The following is a 24,050-nucleotide window of genomic DNA, read 5'->3' as shown; positions in this document are numbered from 1 at the left end:
CCATGGGCGTATATCTGGTAATCACAAGTTATCCATTCTACTTGTCCATTTTGAGGTTTTCTTTTTTTTTTTAAAGACAGCCTTTGCCAAACAAACTTAAATCTGTCATCAAACTGTTAGACAAACACTTTAAATCTTGTAACCTGAGATTTCTGTAAAATCATCACCTCCTGCAGATTAGGCATCTGAAGTGCACTTAATGTCTGATGAAAGTTTATCTACCAGAGGAAGAATTTCTTGTGCTGAAAAGATATGATGGTGGGTCAGCTACAGACTAAACTAATGTTACTGATGGGGCAGGTTGAGAACTGTCTAATTTATCAGAAGTAGTTATCTTTTTAGCAATCTTCCACCCTTCCGTCTACTTTAGTCTGTACTTCAAACTAACTAACTAACAATGTCAATGTGGGCAATAGCTAAAACCAGCAACTGGGTTCTTAGTTAAGTTTCCACTGGGTCCTTTTGCATGGTGCTAGAAAATTCTGTCTGCATTTTTATGGGATTTGTTTAAGTGCTCTGGTTTTTATGCAGTGCTCTTATTTTATGAGTATTGTTAGGATTAGTAGTATGTTTACCATTAGGATTACCAGTACAGTTAAAGCTGGGGTTGAAGTTACGTTAGTTAGGTTATGTTAGTAGGTTATGTTTTTTGCATTAACTTTGTAACCCTGATGAAATATATAAAGCCCATTGAACTTGCTTGCATACAAAACATAAAAATGGTCATCTTTTCCATCAATCACAGAAGTGTTGTACAAGAAAGAAAACATTTGCTCAAAAACTTTCGAGGCAATATTTAAGGACAAAAAAGAACAAAATAAAGCAGACATTTCCATACATTTTTTAGGTTTGATTATATTGTACAGTACAGCAAAGTTCTAATAGCATCGGCCATCTTTACCATTTAATGTAAATTTTACAAGCTCAAGTCAACCAGCATGCTAGTGCATAAAACTATAGTTGGTATATAATAATTCATGCTTCTTATTTAAATCCTTCATACCACAGATAAGCCAACATTCATACACCTTTACAACTCTGATTAGACCCTATGCATGCACCTTTACACTTGAGATCAGTCCCAATTCATGCACATATAGACCTTGATTCTGCTCCAGTCATGCACCTTCAGGCCTCATATAAGCCTCAGTGAGTTCAGATTTTGACCTCAAAGTATCGCGAATTTATGCATTTCATAAAGCCTGCACCTTTACACCTCTTTATATTTCAGATCTGGTCCAATGCAGAAACCTTAAAACCTCAGATCAGCCTAAATTTATGCACCTTAAGACTTCAGTTTGGGACTAATTCACTCACCTTTAGACCTCAGATCAGCCCCAAAATCTGGTATGGGCTAATAATAGAAGTATTATCCCAACACATATTTGTGCTAATATTTAAAGATAACCTAAACAGTTTCCTCATTATTTTTAGATCCATAGAAACACATTACATTCCCTGCCCTCAGCCTCCTCCTATTCTTGGGGTTGAGAAAGTAGGTGAGGTTCAGGTTAAGTGGGGAACTTGACAAGATTTTGTTAAAAACATAAGTTTAACTCTACACACTTTACACAGTGCTATACCTAATATATATACACTATACTGTCCAAATACCATATTATGGAGTGCGGAATGGCTTGTTAAACAGGACCAATTTACTGTTACTAATATGGCATACAGTGCTGTTTGGCATATACCATATTACATGTAGCGATATTGGACAATAAATATTTTGTTTTATATCAAGTTGCTGAGAAGCTATGATATAGTTTCATATTGCCAGATATCATGGTAAGTAACTTTGTTTTGCAGTGCAATGTTCTCATTTACTTTGTTATCCCATGCTACGCCTTAAGATGAGCCTGCAACCATGACCCATATGATAACCATAGTTAATCACTAATAACTGACTGTTATTTGTAAAAGCTACATGTTATTGGTATCTCCTTGTTATTGATATTATTCAACTTTCAATGGTACTGTCTGCATGCCATTGATAACTAACAATTGTTGTTAATACTTGTCTTTCAATGGTAATATCGACATGTCTTTGGGCAAAGGAAAATCTCAAATACAGAACGCTGCAAAAACCATCATGGAACAAAAAGCATAGCTTCATGTTCAAATACTCCACACATATGCTCTACACTCTCTTCCATTCTTGGAAACTTATATTGCAAAAAGTCCCCTTTGTATTAGGATGAAAGAGTAATCAATTGAGCGTTTCAAAATCACTCCCAAAACAGTCCCTCAATTGATTGCCACTGGAAATAAATAAAAACGAATAGCATGTCCTTCTTCATGGTCTATATCACCATCTTGGGAAAAATGTAATGGACATGATTTCTTAAGTTTGCAATGACTATTTTAAACAAATATGCTGTATCAATAGGCTAATCTACACCACCATAGGCCAAACTAGGTGGAAATAGTCCAAATGAAAGCCCATGTCTGACGTAATAGTCTGGCAATTTTAGACTAAACTCAAACTCTGGCTAGTTTGCAAAAATTAGAAACATTAAGGGTCTAATGATGAACATCAGAAAATCAGAACAACCTTCTTTCTTGTTATAAAACAAATGCAATTCCTCCCTACTCCTATGCTAAGTTTGTCTTTCAAGCGGTTCTTCGCCAACATGCTGACAGCACAATAAATCACAAACTTTAACTCTTTTGTGTCACACTTACCTGTTCCTCACTAAAGCACAGGCATCTCTCTCCTGCGCATGCGTGCAGTTCTGATGCTGGGCGTGCCTATGTTTCCAGGCTTTATCGACTCCGTCCATGCTACTGGCCAATCAGAAAATAGCCTCTTGATCAGCCCTGGCTATTTAGCTAGCTCACAGACTCCATTCTGTGTTAGTGCAACAAGTTACTAGTGCCTAGCTCCCTAGTTCTGTGAACTAGTTCCTGTACACATGCTGCCTAATCCAGTGTTTCCTGTGTCCAGCTCCTGTGCTAACACCTCGTTGTCCAGTCTGTTGGTTCCCAGCCAACTTCCCTGTGCTGTTCCAGTGTTCCTGTCTGTCTGTGGATATCCCTGCATCACCTGTACCTCCTGGTGTTTCCAGTGTCTCCTGTGTTCCTTGTGCCCGCAGTGGCCCCTGTGTCATTGCTGTCTGTCTCCTGGATCTCTGGCAACTGACCCCTGGCGTGTGACCTGACCTCCTCTGCTTGCTGCCTGTCTCAACCCCGGCTTTCCTTGACTATCCTCCTGCCTGGTGATCTGGTACCGTGCTTGCCCACCTTGGTGTGCCCAAAGACTACAACCTGGCTGTAACCAGCAGCGCAACATGCTCAACATCAGAGGCTCTGGAGAAAACCTGGTTACGGCTTAGACTCTGCGCCTTGGCCCTTCTCAGGGCTTGCACCACCTCCATTCGCCCCCTAGTGGTTCTGTTTCTCCATGCGTGACATTTTGTATTGTATCCGTGTGCAGGCACATCGCTGGAACAGAGGGTGCAACCCTGTAATACCATGACTTACTTAACTGCTTTGTGATTTAAGTTATCTGAGTTATATTTTTTCTTTGAGTATCAGTTTAGCCAAAAATAATCTCTTTCTAAACATTGATTCTATTATTATATACAGGGTTCCCCCCAGGCCCTTTTAGCTGGGTGCACCACCCGGCACTTTTCAGCACCCACCCAGCTGTTTTTGGGTGGTTACTAAAGAGTTTGGTCACAAGACAGGGGCTGCCACCCACCTACAATTTCATCCCACCAGGCTTAAAAAATTTTCTGGGTTGAGCACTGATATATCATATATAATATAATATATCAGGTGATAAATTATATATACCTTGTATATCATAAATATAAATTATATCAGGTCAAAGCAACAGAGATCATAGGGGGAAGCCAAGCTTAATATCCGTAAAGCCCAACAAATTTGGGCAGAATAGCGGGTTGCACCCCGAGGATCCAGCAACCTGGAACTGGAGAGATGTAGACTTCATAGGTGCAAGTTGAGTATGTGTGTGGTCACTTTCTTTTGCACACATAACCTTGCTTGCCAATGCACACAAGCGTATAGGGCTGCGAGTGTATGTCCCGTCATATCACACATGCAAAGCTGAACATCTCCAACTGAAGGGCACAAATGACCGTTAACTGAAATTACTCACAAAACATCTTACAATATCTACAGTCAGACCTCAAGTCAGGGAAACAAATGGAATCCAGAAACTCAGTTTAATTTTAAACAGTTTCTAATAAAAGGTTCATATTAGCTTCCAGCCATCTGCCAGCTTGAGATGTATTAACTGGCCCCTGCAAACCTTTCAGACATGCTATTACACTCTAAACATTAAAGCCTTGGATTTTAAAAGAACCCTATCAGCCAGAGATATCTGGATAAGACTTGGGGACTCTGGCATTTCATAAAAGAATTTTTAAGAGCCTTTGGCTAAGTAGGCCTCATTTATAGGCTAAATAGGGAGGAAGCAAAGACTTCCCAGCTGAGTAAAGGAGGAAACTTTTCTTCATTTGTTGGCGCTCCTCTGGGAGTGAATGTCAGACATGAAAGAGGATGAGAGGAGGAATCCTGCATGTGTGTGTTGGGGGGGTCATTTAGCGGCCATGTGATTGCCAGACCCAGTTTTCAACCTTATAACTGAAAGAGTTTATGAAGCACTGGCAAAAAGAATAGTGGAAATGGAAAAGGGATTTATGATTTCAATACTGAATTAGTGTATTTTAGAGCAGTGGCTTAAAGAGACTCTGTCACTTTTCCCATCCAGGACAAAGGACAGGGTTTTGTGAAGCCACCCCCTGAACTAGCTATACATACTAATGTGCTGGTTTACTCATGTCATCAATGGGATAGGTCAAAGGACCCCAATTAATGTGTGTACTGTTGAGTTAGGCCATGTTTTTCCTAAAATAATTCTTTAAGTCTTTTAGTTTTGCTTGCCTGTTGTACTATATTCCCCCTATTAAAGTGCATGCACAGTTTGGTAGATTCTTTTTTCGGTCTTTATGCCAATAACATCAGCCTTTTCAGATCAATAAGCATTGAGAATATATATCAGACACTGAGCTATAAGGAGCATGCTGCTTTTAACTGGAAGTCTGTTTTAAGCATCAAAAATTATGCACATGATGCATCAGAGATGATGGCGGTCTCCCTGTTTCTTGAACTGTATGCATTGGTTTAAAACAACTATCTATTATGGCCAAATAGATGTTTGAATGGCAAGTTTTTGAAAACCTCAAGGGAAAAACACTGCAAATTGAATATTATGGTGGATGATTAACTCTATAACTGCTATCTCTGTTTTTGTGGTTTTAGCCCTGCTTTATACCTGCCTCCATACCAGGTGACAAAGTGCTCTTGTAGTTGAATAGCCTTTTGTGCTGATACATCCTTTTGTTTGTACTAATTACATCCCTGAGGAAGCGGACATTGTCTGCGAAACGCATTGGATGATCCCTACATTTGTAATGTGTACAATGTATTCAGCCTATTTATGTTATTATATTATTTAGCTTCGCCTGAATTGCTATATCGGGAGAGGCATGTATAAACTTCTTTTAAAATGATGTAAATAAAATGTAATAATTTTATAAGATGTAACTGCTGTGAAAGTCCCTTAATTTGATATTTTTGGATATTAAAAATGAACAATAAAATGATCCCTTTCATGTGGTAATGATACATTCCTTTGCCCTGCTGATCTAAAAACATGTGTTCAACTACTTCTCATACATACCTTATATTATTTGCAGAAAACTGCATATCCTTAATATATGTGGCTACAATCCATGCTCAATATGTCTTTATTTGTAGCCACCACATGTGTAAACCCCGATAATCATGATATACAATGCAAGGACTCATGGGACATGTAGTTCAATTACAGGCAGGAAGATGACAATGCAGTTGTATTGCTGCCCTCTAGTGCTGAGGCTGAATATATGCCGTATCACTTATATAGTAGATGATTGGGTGCCGGTTGTTATTTATAATTTCTTGTAAGGACTGTGGCTTATGGATAATCATTTATCTACTATTTCTGGAAAACAATATTCTCTAAACTTAGTTTTAAACTCTCCTTCTGTTAGTTTGAGATCTGTTGTTAATCTAAATCTCATATTGAAAATTCTGCCCTCCTGAATAACCCATAGAATCCATCTGTTATAGCAAACTGGACAATGAAATATATATGCTTGCCTTTGAATCAACTGCAGGTTTCTGTTTTACAAATAGAGCTCTAACTGTTATTACTTTATTATCCTTGATAATTCAGGGTCATGGATTTAAATGTTTTTTTTAACATATTCAATAATTCAAATTTAAAGAGAGCCTGTTAAAAACGTAGGTGAAATCACAGAAAAAAATGTATTAAATTCTTACTTGTAGGGTTATTCCTTTCTATTTCCATGTGAATCCATCCAATATGAGTATTTCAGAAAAAGTCAGTTCCCTAGCAGAGCCCCCTCTTTCCTCGTTCGTGCATTGTGCAGTCTTTTGTCATAGGAAAGGATTGTGAATGATCTTTTCCAGCGACAAAAATCTATTGTGTGTATGTAGCCTAAGGTTTGTCACCTTTACAGGCACCTAAAAAGATTATTGGTTTCATGCCACTGACTCTGCCAATTAATATGAGCCCAAGGACTATGCATGCACAATAAAAAAGAAAGGCCAATAACTGCACCCCCAGCAACCTTTAGCGCAGTTTCTCAACCAGGGTTCAGTGGAACCTTATAGTTCCACCAGAAGTTTACAGAGGCCTTGAGCAATGAGCAATTTGTGACTTTCAGGTCAGTTTAAGTGACATCAATTATCTTTTTGGCTAACTAAAAAGATAAGACTGTTCTGGATGAACCCAAGGGTCCCACGGAACTCAGGTTGAGAATAGCTCTGAGTGCACTGGGACTGCTCATTTCACATCCATGGCAGTCCCCAGCAGAAGTCTTAGGGCGTTTGGATTCCTACACATGGGACAGGTAAAATCATGTGTAAAATAGGTCAAATGCACATTTAATCTTACATAAAAATGTCTGGAAAAATAAATGGTATGCCAAAAGTAATGTAAATTGGCTGTTTTCTCCATAGGATAACCCAAGAACAATGTTGTATTAATCAGTTGGAGGAGCTTCATTGTACCTCTGGCATAACCATTGCCAATGAGAAGGATGCTTGTGACATCAGCGAGGAGGAAAATGCTACCTGCGAATCCAGGTTTGCAAAGGTGAGAAGAACTTCTGTCCTGTACAGTTTAACCAGTGTGGAATGATCTTTGTGATCACTATTTTGTATGACCGTCTTTCAACACAGGTCCTGACTTTTCATCTCTGAGGGCTCTGTAATACACCTTTTCAGCATCAGACAACAGACTGCTACTATTCACAGCTGATTAGGTCTTTTCTGTGACTATGGTATCTGTCATTTACATCAATGTAAACTTGTACCAAATTTACAGCAATGTCTTTGTAAATGTATTGTTACTCCATAGCGCCCCCTTGTGTATATATACCAAATGACAAGCACAGTACTATTCCTACTGATTACTAAAAAGATTAATGCATGCAGTTAAATTAATTTTTGAAATTCCACAAATATTGGGTGGCTCCAATATATTGTATCATTTAGCTTGCATCATTAATAAATGTTCCTAAACCAAATGTGCCTAAACCATAACCTTTTGTATATTCGGCGACATTATGTAAATGTCCAGAACCCTGTCATGTGATCTAAGCCATGGCAATTTGGTCATTTGGTCTCTGTCAGAGTATCTTGGCAGACTGAGAGCAGAGGACTGAGTTCATTGAGAAACATTTGTAACAAGTGAAAGTGGTTAAAAAAAATCTTGAAAAGGATATAAAATTGTAATCTATTAGTATTACTAGTCAAATACTTTTACCAATGGCATAACATACAAAATTACAAGCTTGAATGCATGAGATTAAGTCCTCATGTGTCTGTTACTGCCAGATAATGGTTATATTTGATTTTTCTCCCTTTTGCTATGGATTTTGATATTCACAAGCAATCCTAATAATGTTATGGTATAATAATATTAATAATGTAATAATCTTAATTAATATTATGTATTCAATAGCTATTTTTACTTGCTTGTAATTGATATGCTGTGCACTCCCTGATGGTGGCAGGTCTAATCAACAATGGGCCCCTGCAGAACTTACTTTACACCCCCCCCCCCTACACCGAACTTACTTGGGGCCCCTGTTGGCTAAGGTTTCCAAGGCCCCTAGCAATGACACACTTTGCACCTCCCACCTCCCTTTGTTCACCCCCACTTTCTGGTGTACTGTGGTGTAGGAACAGGGGTTACACAGGTCTTGATCGAGACTGACTCCTTTATCCAAAAATGTATGTAGGGGCCCTCCTCATCACCACTCTCTGGTTGCTTACTGTTGTACATAGGGCCAGCTGAGGATATGTTCTATTATTGACCCCCTCCTCCTTGCTCTGCATTAGGTAATCTAATTGTCATCTGTCCGAGCAAAGCAAGTTAAGACTAATAAAATATCTCCTCCACCAGATGCGATTGTGGCTGAGCTGCTGAGGGCTCATGGGGTCTTAAGGCTCCTGATGTAAACGTAGGGTTCTGTGTGTGTTGGGGGGGGGGCAGATGTAAAGGGTGTGAAGGTAGACAATAATGTGAATGGGGGCTCTGATGTAAAGGTAATACCAGATCTAAATAGGGGCTGTTAATGTAAAGTGAAAACTTTGATGTAAAGTGGGGCTCCAGATGTGACTCCTCTAGCAGAGACCAAGAGAGATTTCCCATCATATTCTCTTTCTTCAAAAACTAAGATTAATGTTCTGGCTATAAATATAGTATAATGTCTTTTGAAAAAAAGTATTTTTGCTGCTGTTATCTAACTCTTCATATTAAAGTGTCCTTGTTACATTTATAAAATCTAGTTATCATTGATAAATCAGAGTTTACTTATTCCTGGCTTTATGTGTTTCTTCAGAGATGCTGCAACTGCTGCTTGCTGGGCAGGACGGCCCAGGCACAAGGCCAGAGCTGTGAGCAGAGCTTGTTCTTGGGTTACCAGTGCAGTCTCGTCTTCCGGGCCTGCTGTGTCAAAGGCCAAGATGGACCTGATACAGCCAGCCAAGATGAAGGTAAAGTGTTCTTACAGAAAGCCATTCGGAAATGATCATTTAAAGTCCACCTAGTTAGGATTCACTCTCTCTGTTGGCCCATTTGACCACTGTCCCGTAGGTGGAATGTGATGAAAAATTCAAAATTTAGCATTTGCAAAAGAGGTGAAATCTTCTAATGAAGAGAACTGTCTAAAAAAGAATTCCCCTCACTTAGTGGTGATTCCCTTGTTTCATATCTGAGACAATGACCAATAAGGTACAATTCCGCAACAAAAATAAAATGAAAGAGGGCTTACTTTAACTACTTTATCCAAAACAAATGAAACAATGTTGGCTATACATTCTGTACACTTACTGGTATCTGCTAATAGGTGTTTTTTCATGATATGTTAAATGTTAACTACCCAGTTTGGGACAAGCTTGATTTAAACTTTGTCATGCCTGTTTACAATCAGTATGGAAGAATCAAAAGTCTACTCATCCTACCCTCCTGTTTGATTACTGAATAAAGGACAAACAAAGTTACAAAAGTTATGTATTTTTGTGTTCAGCTTTAATCTCTAGTGCATCATACATTCTATCTTAATATTGAAAAGTTGTTTTGTACTAGGTGGTACAGTTCAGTTTTTTATACATAGGCTATATATCACATAAACCAACCAGATATTAAGTCATTTTGTTTTATTTCCCCAGCTAACAGACCCTCAATTTCCAATGCTGATACTGAAGACTTCATGATGGGTGACCGCTGCAGAGGTAAGTTCAGTGATGATATTTCAGGGGCATTGGCAGGCTCCTAGAATGTTCAATGACTAAAAAATCAACTGCTGATCTTCAGTGAAGTCTTTAAGATGTTAAAATGGTATATGTGATACATAATCCTATGTCCTTTTTGTACAAGGGGGTGGACCTTGCAATCATCAGTGCAGAGACACCGGCACCAGTGTGGTCTGCTCATGTTATGCTGGCTACCAACTCCAACCAGATGGTGTCACCTGTGAAGGTAAGAAATTCACCTACATAGTGGATATGTTTAACATCTTCACTAACTAACATCAAAAAGCAGATCCATCAGCTTAGATTTCCAAGAGGAGATCTGTTAAGCCAACCCTTCCCTTCTTTTCTATCTATTCATCTTCCTTTTCATTCCCTTCCCATCTTTCCATGTTCCTTTCCTTTTCATTTATTTACATTTTTATTTTACTTTTCCTTTACTATACCTTTCTGGGTCTCTTATTTCCTTATATTGTCCTTTTTTATTTTTTTTCCCTTTCCTTTTCTTCCTTTTTTTCTTTTTACTCTCTAAAAAAGTTTACCTTTCCTTTCTTTTCTTTTCTTCCTTTTTTTCCCCTTTCATTTTCCTTTCATTTTCCTTTTCTCCGTTGTTTTAGTAACTTTGCTTTCTGTTCTTTCTTTAATTTCACTTTCACTCTCTCTTTTGTTTTTTGTTTTTTCGTGTACTATTTTCTTGTTCTCACTTTCCCGTTTCTTTTTCTAATCTCCTCCACTTTAATTCACCTTTTTTTTTTTGTATTTTCATTGTTCCTACTGGCAAAGTATAAAGTATTTTACTATTTCTGCTGCTCACTAAAACTACAATCTAAAAAATGTTGACAACTCTAAATAGCAACTGCTTGTTGTATTATTCTGTCCTTAGATATTAATGAATGTATCTCTGGAACCCACAACTGTAAGGTTGGGCAGATCTGTATCAATCAGGTGGGATCCTTCCGCTGCCAGAGAGAGGTCAATTGTGGCACAGGCTATGAACTCACCGAGGACAACAGCTGTAAAGGTATGATGAGCTCCACCTAGAGAGGGGCAGAACAGCAAAGGGCATTCTATTCTAGAGATATGAAGAATTAGCCTCCCTGTGTAGCTTCTTAACAGTTTTTGTTAATATGTAAAGTCCTCAGTACTGAAGTGCATCTAAACTGCATCTAATCCAAAAAGAAAAATTAAATATACTTCAATTTTCCTTAGATGTTGTGGCCACAATATTTTGTTTTGTCGTGACTTTTTTCTGCCCTAGGAAGACAATGCTCACTGTAATAGAATAGGAATACAGAGCACCCCCCTCCTCTCTCCATCACATTGAAGGAGGTGTTCTGTAATTCTCACATATACCTGAAAACATTGTAACTGATAAGACTACAGCTTAGGCAGAGATCACAAAACATTATAAGCTCACAAGATTTCTGGCAGAATCAACAGGTATTTTTTGCATATATTAAAAAAGCAAAATGGAGCAAATAAGAGAAGTTTATTGTAAGGGTATACATATACCTTAAGGCGTGCTGTTCTGATTACAATATATTCACGTAAGTCTCAGAAACGTTTATTTTGGACCGATGTTCTCAATGCAGTGGCAGTCCATGGGATGGACCAAACCTGTTCCAAAGCTGATTGTGAATGTGAGCATGTGCGCACAAAGCCAATCACTGTGTAAAATAACTCTTGCAAAGAGTGTACAAATTTCATTAAGTAAATACAATGATTTGTTTCAGTGTGGTTACTATTTTATTCATATGTAGATTTTATGAATGAAACAGTGCATCATTTGAAGAAATATTAAGAATACATGTATAGTATATATAATTACTTTGTTTCTGGTATGATAACTGAGTGTTGTATTCTAATTTGCAGATATTGATGAATGTTCAACAGGAACTCACAACTGTCTCCCCACCTTCAACTGCCAAAACACACCTGGGTCCTTCCGCTGCCGACCCAAACTCCAGTGCAGTGCCGGTTTCATACAGGATGCACTTGGCAACTGTATTGGTAAGATAAGACTGTCAAATGTGCTGGGCATATTCCCCAGTAGATGGCATGAGGTCTTATGTAAAAATGAAGAGAAAGAAACATGCTAGTATTTATTAATAAATTGCAAGATGCTGTTTTCAATCCTTTGTTAAATATTACTTCCTTTAAATGAACAAATAATAATAACTCTTTCTTTTTTCAATTTCCCAAATGCAGATATCAATGAATGTTTGAGCCTAAATGCGCCATGTCCTCCAGGCCAGACCTGTATTAATACTGAGGGCTCCTACACATGTCAACGCCACGTGGTCAACTGCGGACGGGGTTACCATCTGAGTGCTGACGGAACAAAGTGTGAAGGTATGTGCACCACTATGATAATGCTTAAGGCATGTACATTGCTTTACATATATCTAATGACTGTATATTGCTTTTGTCTGGTTTCGTAAAATATACATAAAATATACTAAAAAAAAGGACCAGAGTAATGCATATCTTAAGGATCTTGATTCTAAGATAGCAGAGTAAAATGGAATTTGTGGCTAAGAACTGGATGAAGCAGTTGACGTAAGAATCTCTCTAATATTCTAGTACCATGCAGCGTTCTACATTTTGGCTGCAGGATCTTGTCAGATGGTCAGTGTCAATTCTGCACTTACAGTAGATGATTCCCTGTGTCCAGTACAACAGCCTTCATTTTCACATAACAACATAATTGCATGTTTGTTAATGAGGTGGGCCTATCCTCAACCCAAAGCTCTTGGAGGCATTTTGTAATTATTTTAAATGACCACAATCATGATATTGAAATTGCTCCAATGAAAACTGTTTCCCATTTTGCTTCTATCTGAAATCAATCCTTCAGAAAACTGTAGTTTACTCTCAGAATAATTGCCGAGTCTCATTCAGAGTAGACCAAATAAATTTCCTTTTTACTAGTAATTGCTCGCAAAGTTATTTATGGTTTCCATTGGCTTCAGAGTGGTTGAAATCGACTGTTGCATGTATGAACAGATTCAGGACACCTTTATATAACCTGCATCTAATTTTTTTAACTTACAGATATAAATGAGTGTTCAAGCAGTCAGAATCCCTGTGGAGAGGGACACACATGTTTAAATGTGCCCGGATCTTATCGGTGTGATTGCAGAGCCGGATACCACTTTGACACCTTGAGGAGGTCATGTGTAGGTGAGTTTTCATGGACCATCCAGGATCTGAATTTGCATCCTCTTGCTTACAGCAAAGAGGACCATCCATGTCATTAGTAGTAGTATGTAGTAATCATATTTTATTTCACTTGTGTTTCTGGTGGGAGTCGAAATAAGTCCTGCTAGGCAAGTGCTAACCACCAAATGTTCCTATTGCTCCCGTTTGTTGGATTTTTGCCCAAGTTCTGCTGTTACTATCCTGTTCATTGCACTACTTTACTTTCTCTAGATATTAATGAGTGTCGTGGCTACTCCGGGCGTATCTGTGCCCATAAGTGTGAAAATACTGCCGGCTCCTTCTATTGTAGCTGCACCACTGGATTCAGACTGGCTATTGATGGCAGAAACTGCGAAGGTAAGACAATTGTACATTAAAAGACTTATAGGACTTATTACACAAAACTGTTTCCAGGAACCTTAAATGGCACCGGTTAGATACCAATATTTCTGCAAATGTAGATTCTACCACTTACTGGACAATCTCCTTGCAAATGGAACCAAGTCCTTTATACTTTTAGAAGGAGGAAAGCACCTGAAAATGCTGTTATCTTCAGTTAGGAATTGTTGCATGTCTCAATGATCCTGTAGTTTCCATGTATCTCTATGACTCTTTAAGAACCAGTGAAAGTAGCCAAGTGGCAGCTAGCAAGGTGCTAGCTGTAGGAAGCCGCGCGGGATTGCTTGATCCCGGAGCAGTTCTGGACCTATTGTAACTAAAACTCTATGTTAACATGTATGCTGCAAAGCGGATACTTTTTTTCCTATAGTTTAGTATCCACAGTTACATACTGTGCATGACAAATCCCTAGATTTATGCATATGTTTACTAAACAGAAGTGCGGCTGACCTGAAAAAACAATAATACACTAAATATTGTAAATCTGTATTCTGTTGCTGTAAAACACAAATTATTCTCCTTATGATAACTAAATGGAAGCTTTTCTTCCATGTTCAAGTTAGCAATAATTTTCAGAAATTCGTCTTTACCACCAAACGTCACCAAACTAGACCAAACTTCACCAAACCCATGGCCATTTTATTGTCTTCTTACATGGTTTTGTTGGTTGTCTTTTGAAGTGGACTCAAGTTATGTCTTGCAAACATTAGGCAATGCACAGAAATACCGCCTTTATGACAGTTATCTGTTTTATTTCTTTGTCAACTGAAACATCAGTGGTAAATGTACAGCGCTGCGTAATATGTTGGCGCTATATAAATCCTGTTTATTAATAATAATAATAATAATAATAATAATAAATGGAACAATTTACACTGTAGACAAGGTGGTTTTGAAAAAACCAGCACCTTTTTAAAGTAAAATGTACAGAATATGCATGGAGTACAAGGCACAATATTGATAACTAAGTGTGATTGTTTGTTACCTTTTAGATGTGGATGAATGCACCAGCAACCCTTGCAGTCAGGAATGTGCCAACGTCTATGGCTCATATCAGTGTTACTGCCGCCGGGGATACCAACTGAGTGACGTTGATGGGGTTACCTGTGAAGGTAAAAAGTTTTACACTGAAACTTTCTTATTGCAATAGTCCAGTTATTAGTAAATTGAGTCTGTTATTCAATCTACGTTCCTTGAGCTCAAAAACTTTAAGGGCCATTTCAGACTCACAGTAAGCCACAGCATTCTGCCAAGGCCCCTACTGCGATTCAGTGAATAGGAGAGCTTTCTTTTGCATGCAGTTTTGGCCGCAGTTGCGGCATATTGCAGTTTGGTTCCCAAAAGTTACTGTCATGCAGTTGTTGTTTGAAAGTTTGTATCGCAGTTGCATGCAAATCTGGTTACCCACAATTTGCCACTTCTGGGTGCACAGTAGCAATTTGACCTGTGCCCAATAACAGCCGGCCATGCAGTTTCATACTTTAGTCCTAAAATGAGCCTTTAGAGGACAAGGGAGGGCTGGGTGCAGAAAAAGCCTTTATTGGCCAGGCTAATTCCAAGAAGAAATACTGCCAATACACCTAGCACCTATTCTAATGACCAAACAGTTGCAGTATAGATGTAAAACAAGTGTTACTGACCTGTAAGCTTTTACTTTATAAGTTTTACTTAAAGAGTACTTAAAGACATTTTCAGTTTAGATAAAGTAGGAAAGCCCTGGGACATGTGTAAAGTTTTAATTTCTCTCTGTTTCTCTTCTGGGAAGATTAACTAACGTCTATTTGTGTCCTGATGAACATTATGATCAGCATAATAACAGACCTCCTAGCATTTACAGAATATGGTCAGCCTCCTTTTTTTGTGACAGGTGTACTGATACCAAAAGGATGCACCGAGATGCTGGTCCAATACATTTTTGTAACTAATACAGTACTTTTATTCTTATTCCAGATATTGATGAATGCGCTTTGCCAACTGGTGGCCACATTTGCTCATATCGCTGCAATAATGTTCCTGGTAGCTTCCGCTGTACCTGCCCACTCACTGGATACACACTGGCACCCAACGGACGCAACTGTCAAGGTGAATGTTCCCCTGTTTTACTAGTTGTGCCCACAGGATTAAGCCCCTCTTACAGAATCTGTATTGAACTGTATAACTGTGTTGAATTGGATACTCCACCTTTCACTGTTACATTAATACTGAATATTTATTATAAGAATTAGGTTCTAAGGATGCAGTTGCAAAAAACGGTTCCACGCACACATCACACCACATAAACATGTAAGCTTTTTAGATTATTCTTGCATTTAGGGTGACAACACTTTAGTGGTTCCACTGCAGATGAACACTGTTGTCACTCTGAAAACAATCAACAGATCTGCTGGCAGGATCAATAGATAATAAAACATAGTGTAGCTAAAAAAAACTGCAGTAGACTGCTTTGTATAGCTAATTTTTTCCCATAGTTCCATTTATAAGCTTTGTTTTTCCATATTCAAATTATAAACAATGAGATGCAATCTGTGTGTATGCATTTAGTAATTGAATTTGCTTATCTCTTCAGGTGGTATGCAGATTATACCATGATCTTGTGTGATCACTCATAATTTTATCTATACAGCATGTGACAACTTGTAATATCCGTATGTGTCTTTATTTCTCAGATGTGGATGAATGTGTGACGGGAACACACAACTGCAGCGGAACTGAGACCTGCTTCAACATCCAAGGAGGGTTCAGATGCTTGTCGTTTGAGTGCCCCAAGAATTACCGCAAAGCCACTGAAACGTAAGTGAAAACAAATTTTTTGGACATTGTAGCACTTTATACAAATATATATATATATATATATATATATATAGTTCTGTACAGAGTGGGGAAGGGTGAGAACCCGTCAGTGTTTTTTTTCTTTGCTGTCTATATCACCACCACTTTTTAATATCAACCATTGTCCCTGAGAGAGAAAGTGATGGTTTACAATTTTCTTTTACATGTGTACACTTAGCAGGTAACCTGATGTAAAAGAACTATTGTTGCACTTTGTTTTTAACTAGTAGCAGATATAATTTAAAATGGCGATGGGATATTGGTTTTTCACTGTCCCTGCTGGAACTAAGGAGTGTAAATGACAGCCTGGGTCCAGTGATAAGCCTAGGAGTTAAATCAATTAGCTTTGGAGTGGATCTTCCATAGGAATGGGCTGTAGCTAACTTGTGACATCATAGCAGTCTGAACTGATCATCTGACATCATGGCACTACCCTTATGTGGCTATGCAGATCCGCCCAGCTTTCTACTCCAGCAATAGATTACTGGTAAAGTGATCTATTGCTGGATGATGGAATTTCTATTATTAAGTGTTATACTATTATGACTTACTATAGGCTATAACAACAAATAGAATTACCTGCGGAAAGCAGAGCTTCTGTATTAATTCAGCTTGTTAGATGGTTCAAATATCTGTTTCCATCATCTCTAATTTATTTGTCTTGCAGTCTCAAAGACACTTTATTTTTTTTATATATTTAATAATAAATAGAAATCATAGGATCTCTGACCAGCAAGAAATAAATCCTATATGCTTAATTTTTGGCATTAACTTGTGTTCTACCTTTTATATCAATGAAATTTTATACAAAAACACAATATGCTGTTATGGAGAGAAATGTATGAAGAAATACAGTTATTGGACTGCAGTTTATGTTCAATTTTCCTTTTTTTGATGCAAAGTACTAATATTTTTGAACAGTCAGCGAGGGCTCATGTGGATAGGCGTTCTTGTGAAGCACAGCGGTTTTCATATGAATGCAATGCTGCTGGAATGCATGCATTTGAATTCAAAACAGTGTTGCACAAAAAGCTGCATTGGTCCTTTTGCTTGCAATTGAAACAGCATCCATTTTTTTATAATAGTTTAAACAACAAAATGGCTTCCTTCACAGCTCACAAAATGGCAGTCTCAGCTTGATGCCATTTTTGTAATATGACATAAATATTTTGTGTTTTTTTCTGTGAGAAGTTAGGTTTAAAATCAACAAGCCTCAGATTGGATTTAGAGAACACAGGAAATCTAAGGTTGGACACGCCACGTGACAAGGCTGCTGAGCAACAAAATGGCTGCTGAAGACCTTGGCAGGGCTGTGGATTTCTCAGTCATTTGGTAGTTCAGAAAGAGCCAATCTGCAGAAAGCTTGCCTGTTCCTGCAATATGTTGGCATTAAAATGTATTTGTGTGTTTTGTTCATTTGCTTAGTTTTTCATACTGATGTGTGTTGGTGAGGCTGCGCCTGCATTTATGTTCAATGGATATTTCAGTTTTCAAGGCCCGCTGACAAGTCATGTTTTAGGGATAATTCCAGATGTAACAAATTAAATTTATGATCCATAAATGGAAATCTTTCCTTGTAAACTAGACTTGTAGAGCGTGCATTGCCTGGACACAGAAATGGGCAGCCATTTTATGGCTTAAGGTGACATCAGTGAGGTATCTGTATTACACGGAATGCTTCAACACAACTAGTTTTTCTATGGCTGACATCATAGACATCTATTTATAAACATATATACAGTATATTTATAGTTTTCTCAGATAATAGATACAATCTGACTTTGTTGATATTAACAACTGGACTTAAACACACTGATGTCACTAGTTCTCTAGCCATTTATTTGGCTGCATTTTCTTTTACAAAATGGCTGCCTTATTTTTGTTCAGGAGCTTCTTAAGGGGGAACTCAGGATTATATTACCACCTAAATTATATTGAATGATCCCTAAACCTCCAGTTTATGTTTTATCATAGAATTCCTATAAGCTTAGGCCATCCTACCATAGGGCAAGAGGAGATTTTTATTGCCACTGGCATCCTCCACAAGTGATATGGGACTTTTCCTCAGGCCTTACTAGCTTTTTGCTTTGGTCCTATTTATACCTAAGCTTGGTGTTACTTAGTCTTTATTCCAGGTTTGTTTTATTAGGGCAGTCATGATGAATAAAAGGTAGGGAATTATGCCATGCTTGGTAGAGTGGCATTTCAAGCTTTGCTCCAGGTGACATTTGAAGCAAATATTCCATGATGACAGAAATCTGTGAGAAAAGCCTGAAATGCCATTTTCTCATCCCTGTACTAGTCCTGGAACAATGAAGCTGTATCTTTTTACGTTTTAGTCCTCATACATTTCATGGCAGATCCTCATTTGTCCAAATGATTTGTGTACATTACCTGACAATATCATATGCCCTTATTTACACAGAAAAACAATGTACAAAAGTACAGAGCACTTTAGGAATATTTTTATTAGAAACTGCATTATTAAAATCGTTTTTATATAAAAAATGCCCAGTTGTCATTCAAAATAATCCATGTAGCACACACTATAGTACAAGGAATTGCAATATTATCAAATGTGAAAGGTACCCCTAATGCATCTAAATTTATAAAAACTGTGCACATGTGTTTTACTTGATCACAATGCATGGAGGTGAACTTGCTGTGCATTGTGGTACTACGGTAATTATAGTTAATATGGTGCAACAAGCTAAGACTAGTTGTCCTTGGTACCAAACTTATCTTTTCCTTCAGTGTTATTCAAATATTGGTAAAATCACCTCTAAATTTGTAGTTTCAGTATAGCAAAAATAAACATTGCCTGGAGTTCCCATTTAAGAATGCTTTTGAAAACTGGTTCCCTGCACCACCCAGTCTGTTATCCCTCCTGCTTGGCTGACACGCTTGCTTCATGCGCACTAATTCTTTTCTGTTCTTGTCTCTCACTTTTCTTGCAGCCGCTGCGAGCGCATGCCTTGTTTTGACAATGAGTGCCAGAGCCAGCCCCTGAGAATAACTTACCACCACCTATCCTTCCCCACCAACGTCCCTATCCCCAGCGAAATTTTCCGCATGGGCCCCTCCCATGTCCTCGTGGGTGATAGCATTCAGCTGTCCATCATCAGCGGGAACGAGAAAGGTTATTTCATCACAAAAAACGACAACTCCCACAGCGGCCTCGTGGCCGTTCAGCATCCAGTCACAGAGCCTGAGGACTTCTTCCTGACTATCCAGATGAATCTGATCCGACATGGGACCTTGAACACGTTTATAGCCAAACTACACGTCTTTGTCACGGCGGAGCTTTGATCGGTGGTGCGCTCTGGGCCTCAACTTTGTTACTGTTCTTTTTTACTGTTTTTATTTTTTATTTTTTTTAGATTCAATAAAGGTTACTTTGTTGCATGCTGTCCTTGGTGTGACTTTGGGATACAGGAAGGGCAGCTTTCAGTGTCTTTCTAAAACTTTTATTTGTATGAAAAAGTTAATTAGAAAAAATAAATACAGAAAAGTAGATAACAGTTATGCCAACATGAATTTTGCAGTTTTTGTTTTATTGAACCTTTAAAGCTGCAGACTACAAATGAGCAAAGTTTGGATTGGCAGCCATTTTGCTACAACAGTCATTTTGTTGCTTGGGCCAAAGCTGCATACAGACAGGACAATAAGGCCATATCATGAACAAATTTGTGACAGGTCTAACCTGACAGTGATAGGATCATTAAAGAGCTCTTTTAATATCATTCAGATTTCATTGACAGGTGCAAGTGACTTGCTGCACATGGTCTTTCCATTTCGATTGACTAGTATGAGAATGCAAAACCCATTATTGGCAAAAAAAAAGCCATTGGCAAAGTCCCTAACGCGTTAGCCAAACCAGTGAGGTAGCGTACCTTTGCTTCTGGTAAACAAAATTCAGCAGTAATTCGTCCAGTAAAAAAGCATCATTTTAGGACTAGTAAATGGTCTCATGGGTGCTGCTGGGGATTTGCTTTGCTTCCCTGCATAGTAAGTCACTGACCTAAAACACGCAAGCTAGGATTTTTTTTCTTCAATAGACAAAAACAGCTTTAAAGCCCAACTTTGGCCTGTTTTTTTAAATGTCAATCTAGAGTTGCCCCAACAGTATTGCAGTTTTCAGGCTGAATGAGATCCAACCTCAACAGGAGCATATGCCCTTGTGGATGTCTAAGGGGTCCAGATAGAACCTTTTTCATGAATCCATCAAAAGAATGATGGGGTCAAAATGCTACTTTAGGGCCTCATCCTCCTTTAATCCATTTCTGATCATGGGCCAACCACCAAGGCCTGCTTGTATTAATGGAAAGGTGGTGTTTAGCACCTCTCCATGCATCACTGAGGACCTCCTAACCCTGGAAAGAAGCAAAAAGTACCCTGCAGCATAAAAGAGTCTGATTGATGAAATCGGAAAAGGTAAGAAAAAAAGCAGAAAAGCCCTGGAGCACTTTCACTGAGGGCGCAGAGAAGGTTTAGACCTTCTACCAGGTTTTTACTCCCTTCTATCATCTCTTTTGAGCTTTTTAAAGCATGTTCAGACATGAATATCATGAAAACTTTATGAAATGAAATTTATGTTAAGTGCTTTTAATTCATTTGCTGCATTTTATGTGTATTTACTTTTGTGTATTTATTTGAATAATCACAATGCATTTTAAATGAAATTCCTATGTATTGTTTTTCTGTCTTTTGAAAATATGTTTTGCCAAAAGAAAACAGTTTCACTGTTGTTTGAATAACAAATATTGTACTTTTATACTTAAAAATGGATTGACTCATTTTTTCATTTTTTGTTTATTCTTCAAACAATGGTTATTTCTATTTTTTATTTGACTAGTGGATCTCATAAGGTACCTCCAAATTTTCACTTTTATACGTTAAGGTGATAATGGCAACTTTTTACTGAGAAATTAACACTTGAACATGCAGTAGTTTATAAAAAATTTTTCCAAAGTTTTTCAAAATCTGAAATAATGTTACAATGTAACACAGAATCCATTTTGTCTGGCTGTGTTGAATAGTTGTGTGCACTGCCTGGTGTTTAGAGAGTCTGACACCATGTAGATGTGGATATATAAAGTTTAAATGTGTTTTCACTGAAATCACAGAAATATTAGATGTTAGATAACCTCAAAACACTAATACAAGTCTTTGGGAAAGCAAGTCTATGGGAAAGCAAAATCTTCTTTAAGAAGATCAAATATGTGTTAAAGGTGGTCAACTACAGGTCAAATACACTTAGCTATGAATTCTGATATGGTCTTAGAAGCACCTCAAACTAATGTCACCTGTCACACTTACCTCTTCCTGACTAAAGTGCTGGCACCTCTCCCCTGCACATGCGGGCAGTTCTGACCCTTGGCGCTCCTGCACGTCCAAGTTTTATTAGTTTCGCCCATCCCGCAAGCTAATCAGGAAGTAGCCTCTTAATCGTCCTTGGCTATTTAGCTATCTCAGACACAGCACTCAGCCTTCATGCAACGTGTCACCACTAGTGCCGAGCCCCCTAACTCTGCTCCTCTGCTCCTCTACACCTGTTGGTTAGTTCAGTGCTTCCCCTGTCCAGCTCCCTTGTTAACCCCTTGTTGCCCAGTCTGGTGTTTCCCAGACAGTTTTCTTGTGCTGTTCCAGTGTTCCTGTTTGTCGGTGGATATCCCTGTGTCACCTGTGCCTCCTGTTGCTTCCAGTGTCTCCTGTGTTCCTTGTTGTTTGAGGTGGCCCCTGTGGCATTGGTGTCGATTTCCTGGATTCCTGGTATTTGACCCCTGGCTTGTGACCTGACCTCTCTTACTTGCTGCCTGCCTTTTCCCTGGCCTTCCTTGATAATTATTCTGCTTTGTGATTTGGTACCATGTATCATCCTGCCCTCCCTGGTGTGCCCAAGGACCGCAACCTACCAGTAACCAGCAGCACAACATCCTCACCACTAGAGGCTCTGGAGAAGACCTAGTTAGTGCCTAGACTCTGAGCCTTGGCCGTTCTCTTGGCTCACACCACTTTTGTGTAAGCCATAGCGCCCCCTAGTGAGCATGTCTCCCCAAGCGTGACATCACCATGATGCCATTACCAGTGCCCATCAATAGGCTCCTAAAGTCCATTGGTCCACTAGTCTGACCACATTGTACAATGACCTCCATATTATCACAGAACTGGTCAGGCATGCTCCTTGAAGCACTAGATTGCAACGGCAGGATGTGCAAATCAACTGAAAATTGTAAGATACATCAAGACTATTATATAGTCTTTAAACCTACTCAAGGAAATAGGATGAAAAGGAAGGGCTCTTTTTTAGCTTCTGAAAGCCAAACCTTTATATGTGAGGTGTGTACTACAGAGATTTTCTTACTGGGTCTAAGAAACAATCTCTGCAGGTATATTGATTGAGATTAAAGTGTATCTAAAGCCAAATATTTCATTTAGATTTGGGTACAGTGGGGAAGACATCAAGGCCCTGTTAGGTTTTTGCCTCCAGAACAGGAATGAAGGGGTACTTTTCCAATGAGCTCACTTGTTCCTGTGACAAAGGGGGGCATTTCCCTTACTTTACAAAGATTTTCTTTCTATAGAATGGTAAGAAAAGATAAACCTTCCTATTAAGACACAGATGAAAAATAACTAATTTAATACTTCATCCAAAATGTAAAAAAAAAAAAAAAATATTGAGGCTTTATTTAGAATTTAAAGCAAAAATTTGGGTAGTGCAAATCTCAGAGCTGGTTGAACGGAAATACAAATTATTTGGCAAGTGAAACAACTCCCCTATATGTATCTATATTGTAGTTAAAATATTTTAAGCTGTTTGCCTGGAGATCAGTTTTAAGTAAAACTGTACCACATGGCTGCCAGATGTCTTTCTAGAAATCTCTTTATTCTCTGTAGTGTAAATTCTCTGTAGTGCATGATGCCAAATGTGTTTTGGATTTTCTGTCAATATTTTCCAGACTCTTCCTAGAAAAAATTGACTGTAAAGTGTCTTTGATGTCAGCAAACGCTACAATTTATTATTCATGTCTACTATATTTTTAAAACATAAACAACCTTGTAAGTGAAGGTCATATTTAGCAATGTGATAATTATCACAAAAATGAAAACAAGCCTGCTGTCTGCTTTATATGTGTAGCTAACATTGACATCTTCCACTCAAAAATTGGCTGATACACATTTACTTAAGGTAACGTTGTGATTGTTCTCTTTAGACCCCAACCCCCCTTTAAGTTGTAATGTTAAAAATGTAACCCGTAAAAAGAACACAAAACCAATGTTCTTCAAATTAAGAAAAAACTACAAACTTTCCAATGGGAAGGTTGGAGATCCAACCAATGGGAATATGTAATAAGTATTTGTCTAGTGCCCTTCTTCTTCAATCCACTTTCAGACACAAGTATTGGAAGGGTTTACTCCACCAACCTATACATCGGGTTTGGCTGGCCACTAATGACATTCACCTCAAAACATCTCCTCCATGAATTTTGCCTCATGTTATATCAGGGCATTGTGATCACTGCTAAAATCTGTGGAATGGATTTCTATTTGCTAGCAAATGTGTTGAATCTTGGACCAGATCCATTTCAGGTTTGCTGGATCACCCAGCTGCAATGATGAAAGTGTATCCTCTCCAGCCTTTGAGGGCTTTAATAAATCAAGCCCTGTGTATCGGAGGGCAACAACCTGGGTCTCAACAACAGCAAAGTCCATCATCCCTTGTGAGGTGCTCTAGTAAACACCAATTGGTTACTTAGATTCTG

At 38.4% G+C, this 24,050-nt stretch overlaps 1 protein-coding gene across 2 annotated transcripts in view; it reads left to right on the top strand.

Annotated features, from left to right (window-relative positions):
- The window catches only part of FBLN1 (fibulin 1), a 49,283-nt gene that overhangs the window by 15,772 nt on the left and 9,461 nt on the right, over positions 1 to 24,050 (top strand). The window contains exons 3-15 of one of the 2 annotated variants that reach the window (XM_072400274.1): positions 7,060 to 7,195; positions 8,949 to 9,102; positions 9,778 to 9,840; positions 9,986 to 10,087; positions 10,742 to 10,879; positions 11,731 to 11,868; positions 12,067 to 12,210; positions 12,913 to 13,041; positions 13,291 to 13,416; positions 14,451 to 14,570; positions 15,409 to 15,540; positions 16,125 to 16,248; positions 19,245 to 21,071. In XM_072400274.1, the coding sequence (XP_072256375.1) occupies positions 7,060 to 7,195; positions 8,949 to 9,102; positions 9,778 to 9,840; positions 9,986 to 10,087; positions 10,742 to 10,879; positions 11,731 to 11,868; positions 12,067 to 12,210; positions 12,913 to 13,041; positions 13,291 to 13,416; positions 14,451 to 14,570; positions 15,409 to 15,540; positions 16,125 to 16,248; positions 19,245 to 19,596 (1,858 nt within the window). In that variant the 3' untranslated portion in view covers positions 19,597 to 21,071. Of the gene's footprint in view, positions 1 to 7,059; positions 7,196 to 8,948; positions 9,103 to 9,777; positions 9,841 to 9,985; positions 10,088 to 10,741; positions 10,880 to 11,730; positions 11,869 to 12,066; positions 12,211 to 12,912; positions 13,042 to 13,290; positions 13,417 to 14,450; positions 14,571 to 15,408; positions 15,541 to 16,124; positions 16,249 to 19,244; positions 21,072 to 24,050 lie in introns of those variants that run through there. The other variant, XM_072400272.1, reaches the window with a different exon arrangement.

The sequence above is a fragment of the Pyxicephalus adspersus genome, chromosome 2, assembly GCF_032062135.1.
Source record: "Pyxicephalus adspersus chromosome 2, UCB_Pads_2.0, whole genome shotgun sequence".
Lineage (NCBI taxonomy): Eukaryota > Metazoa > Chordata > Amphibia > Anura > Pyxicephalidae > Pyxicephalus > Pyxicephalus adspersus.
The sequence above is the reverse complement of the archived record's forward strand: the minus strand, read 5'-3'. Positions and strand labels throughout refer to the sequence as shown.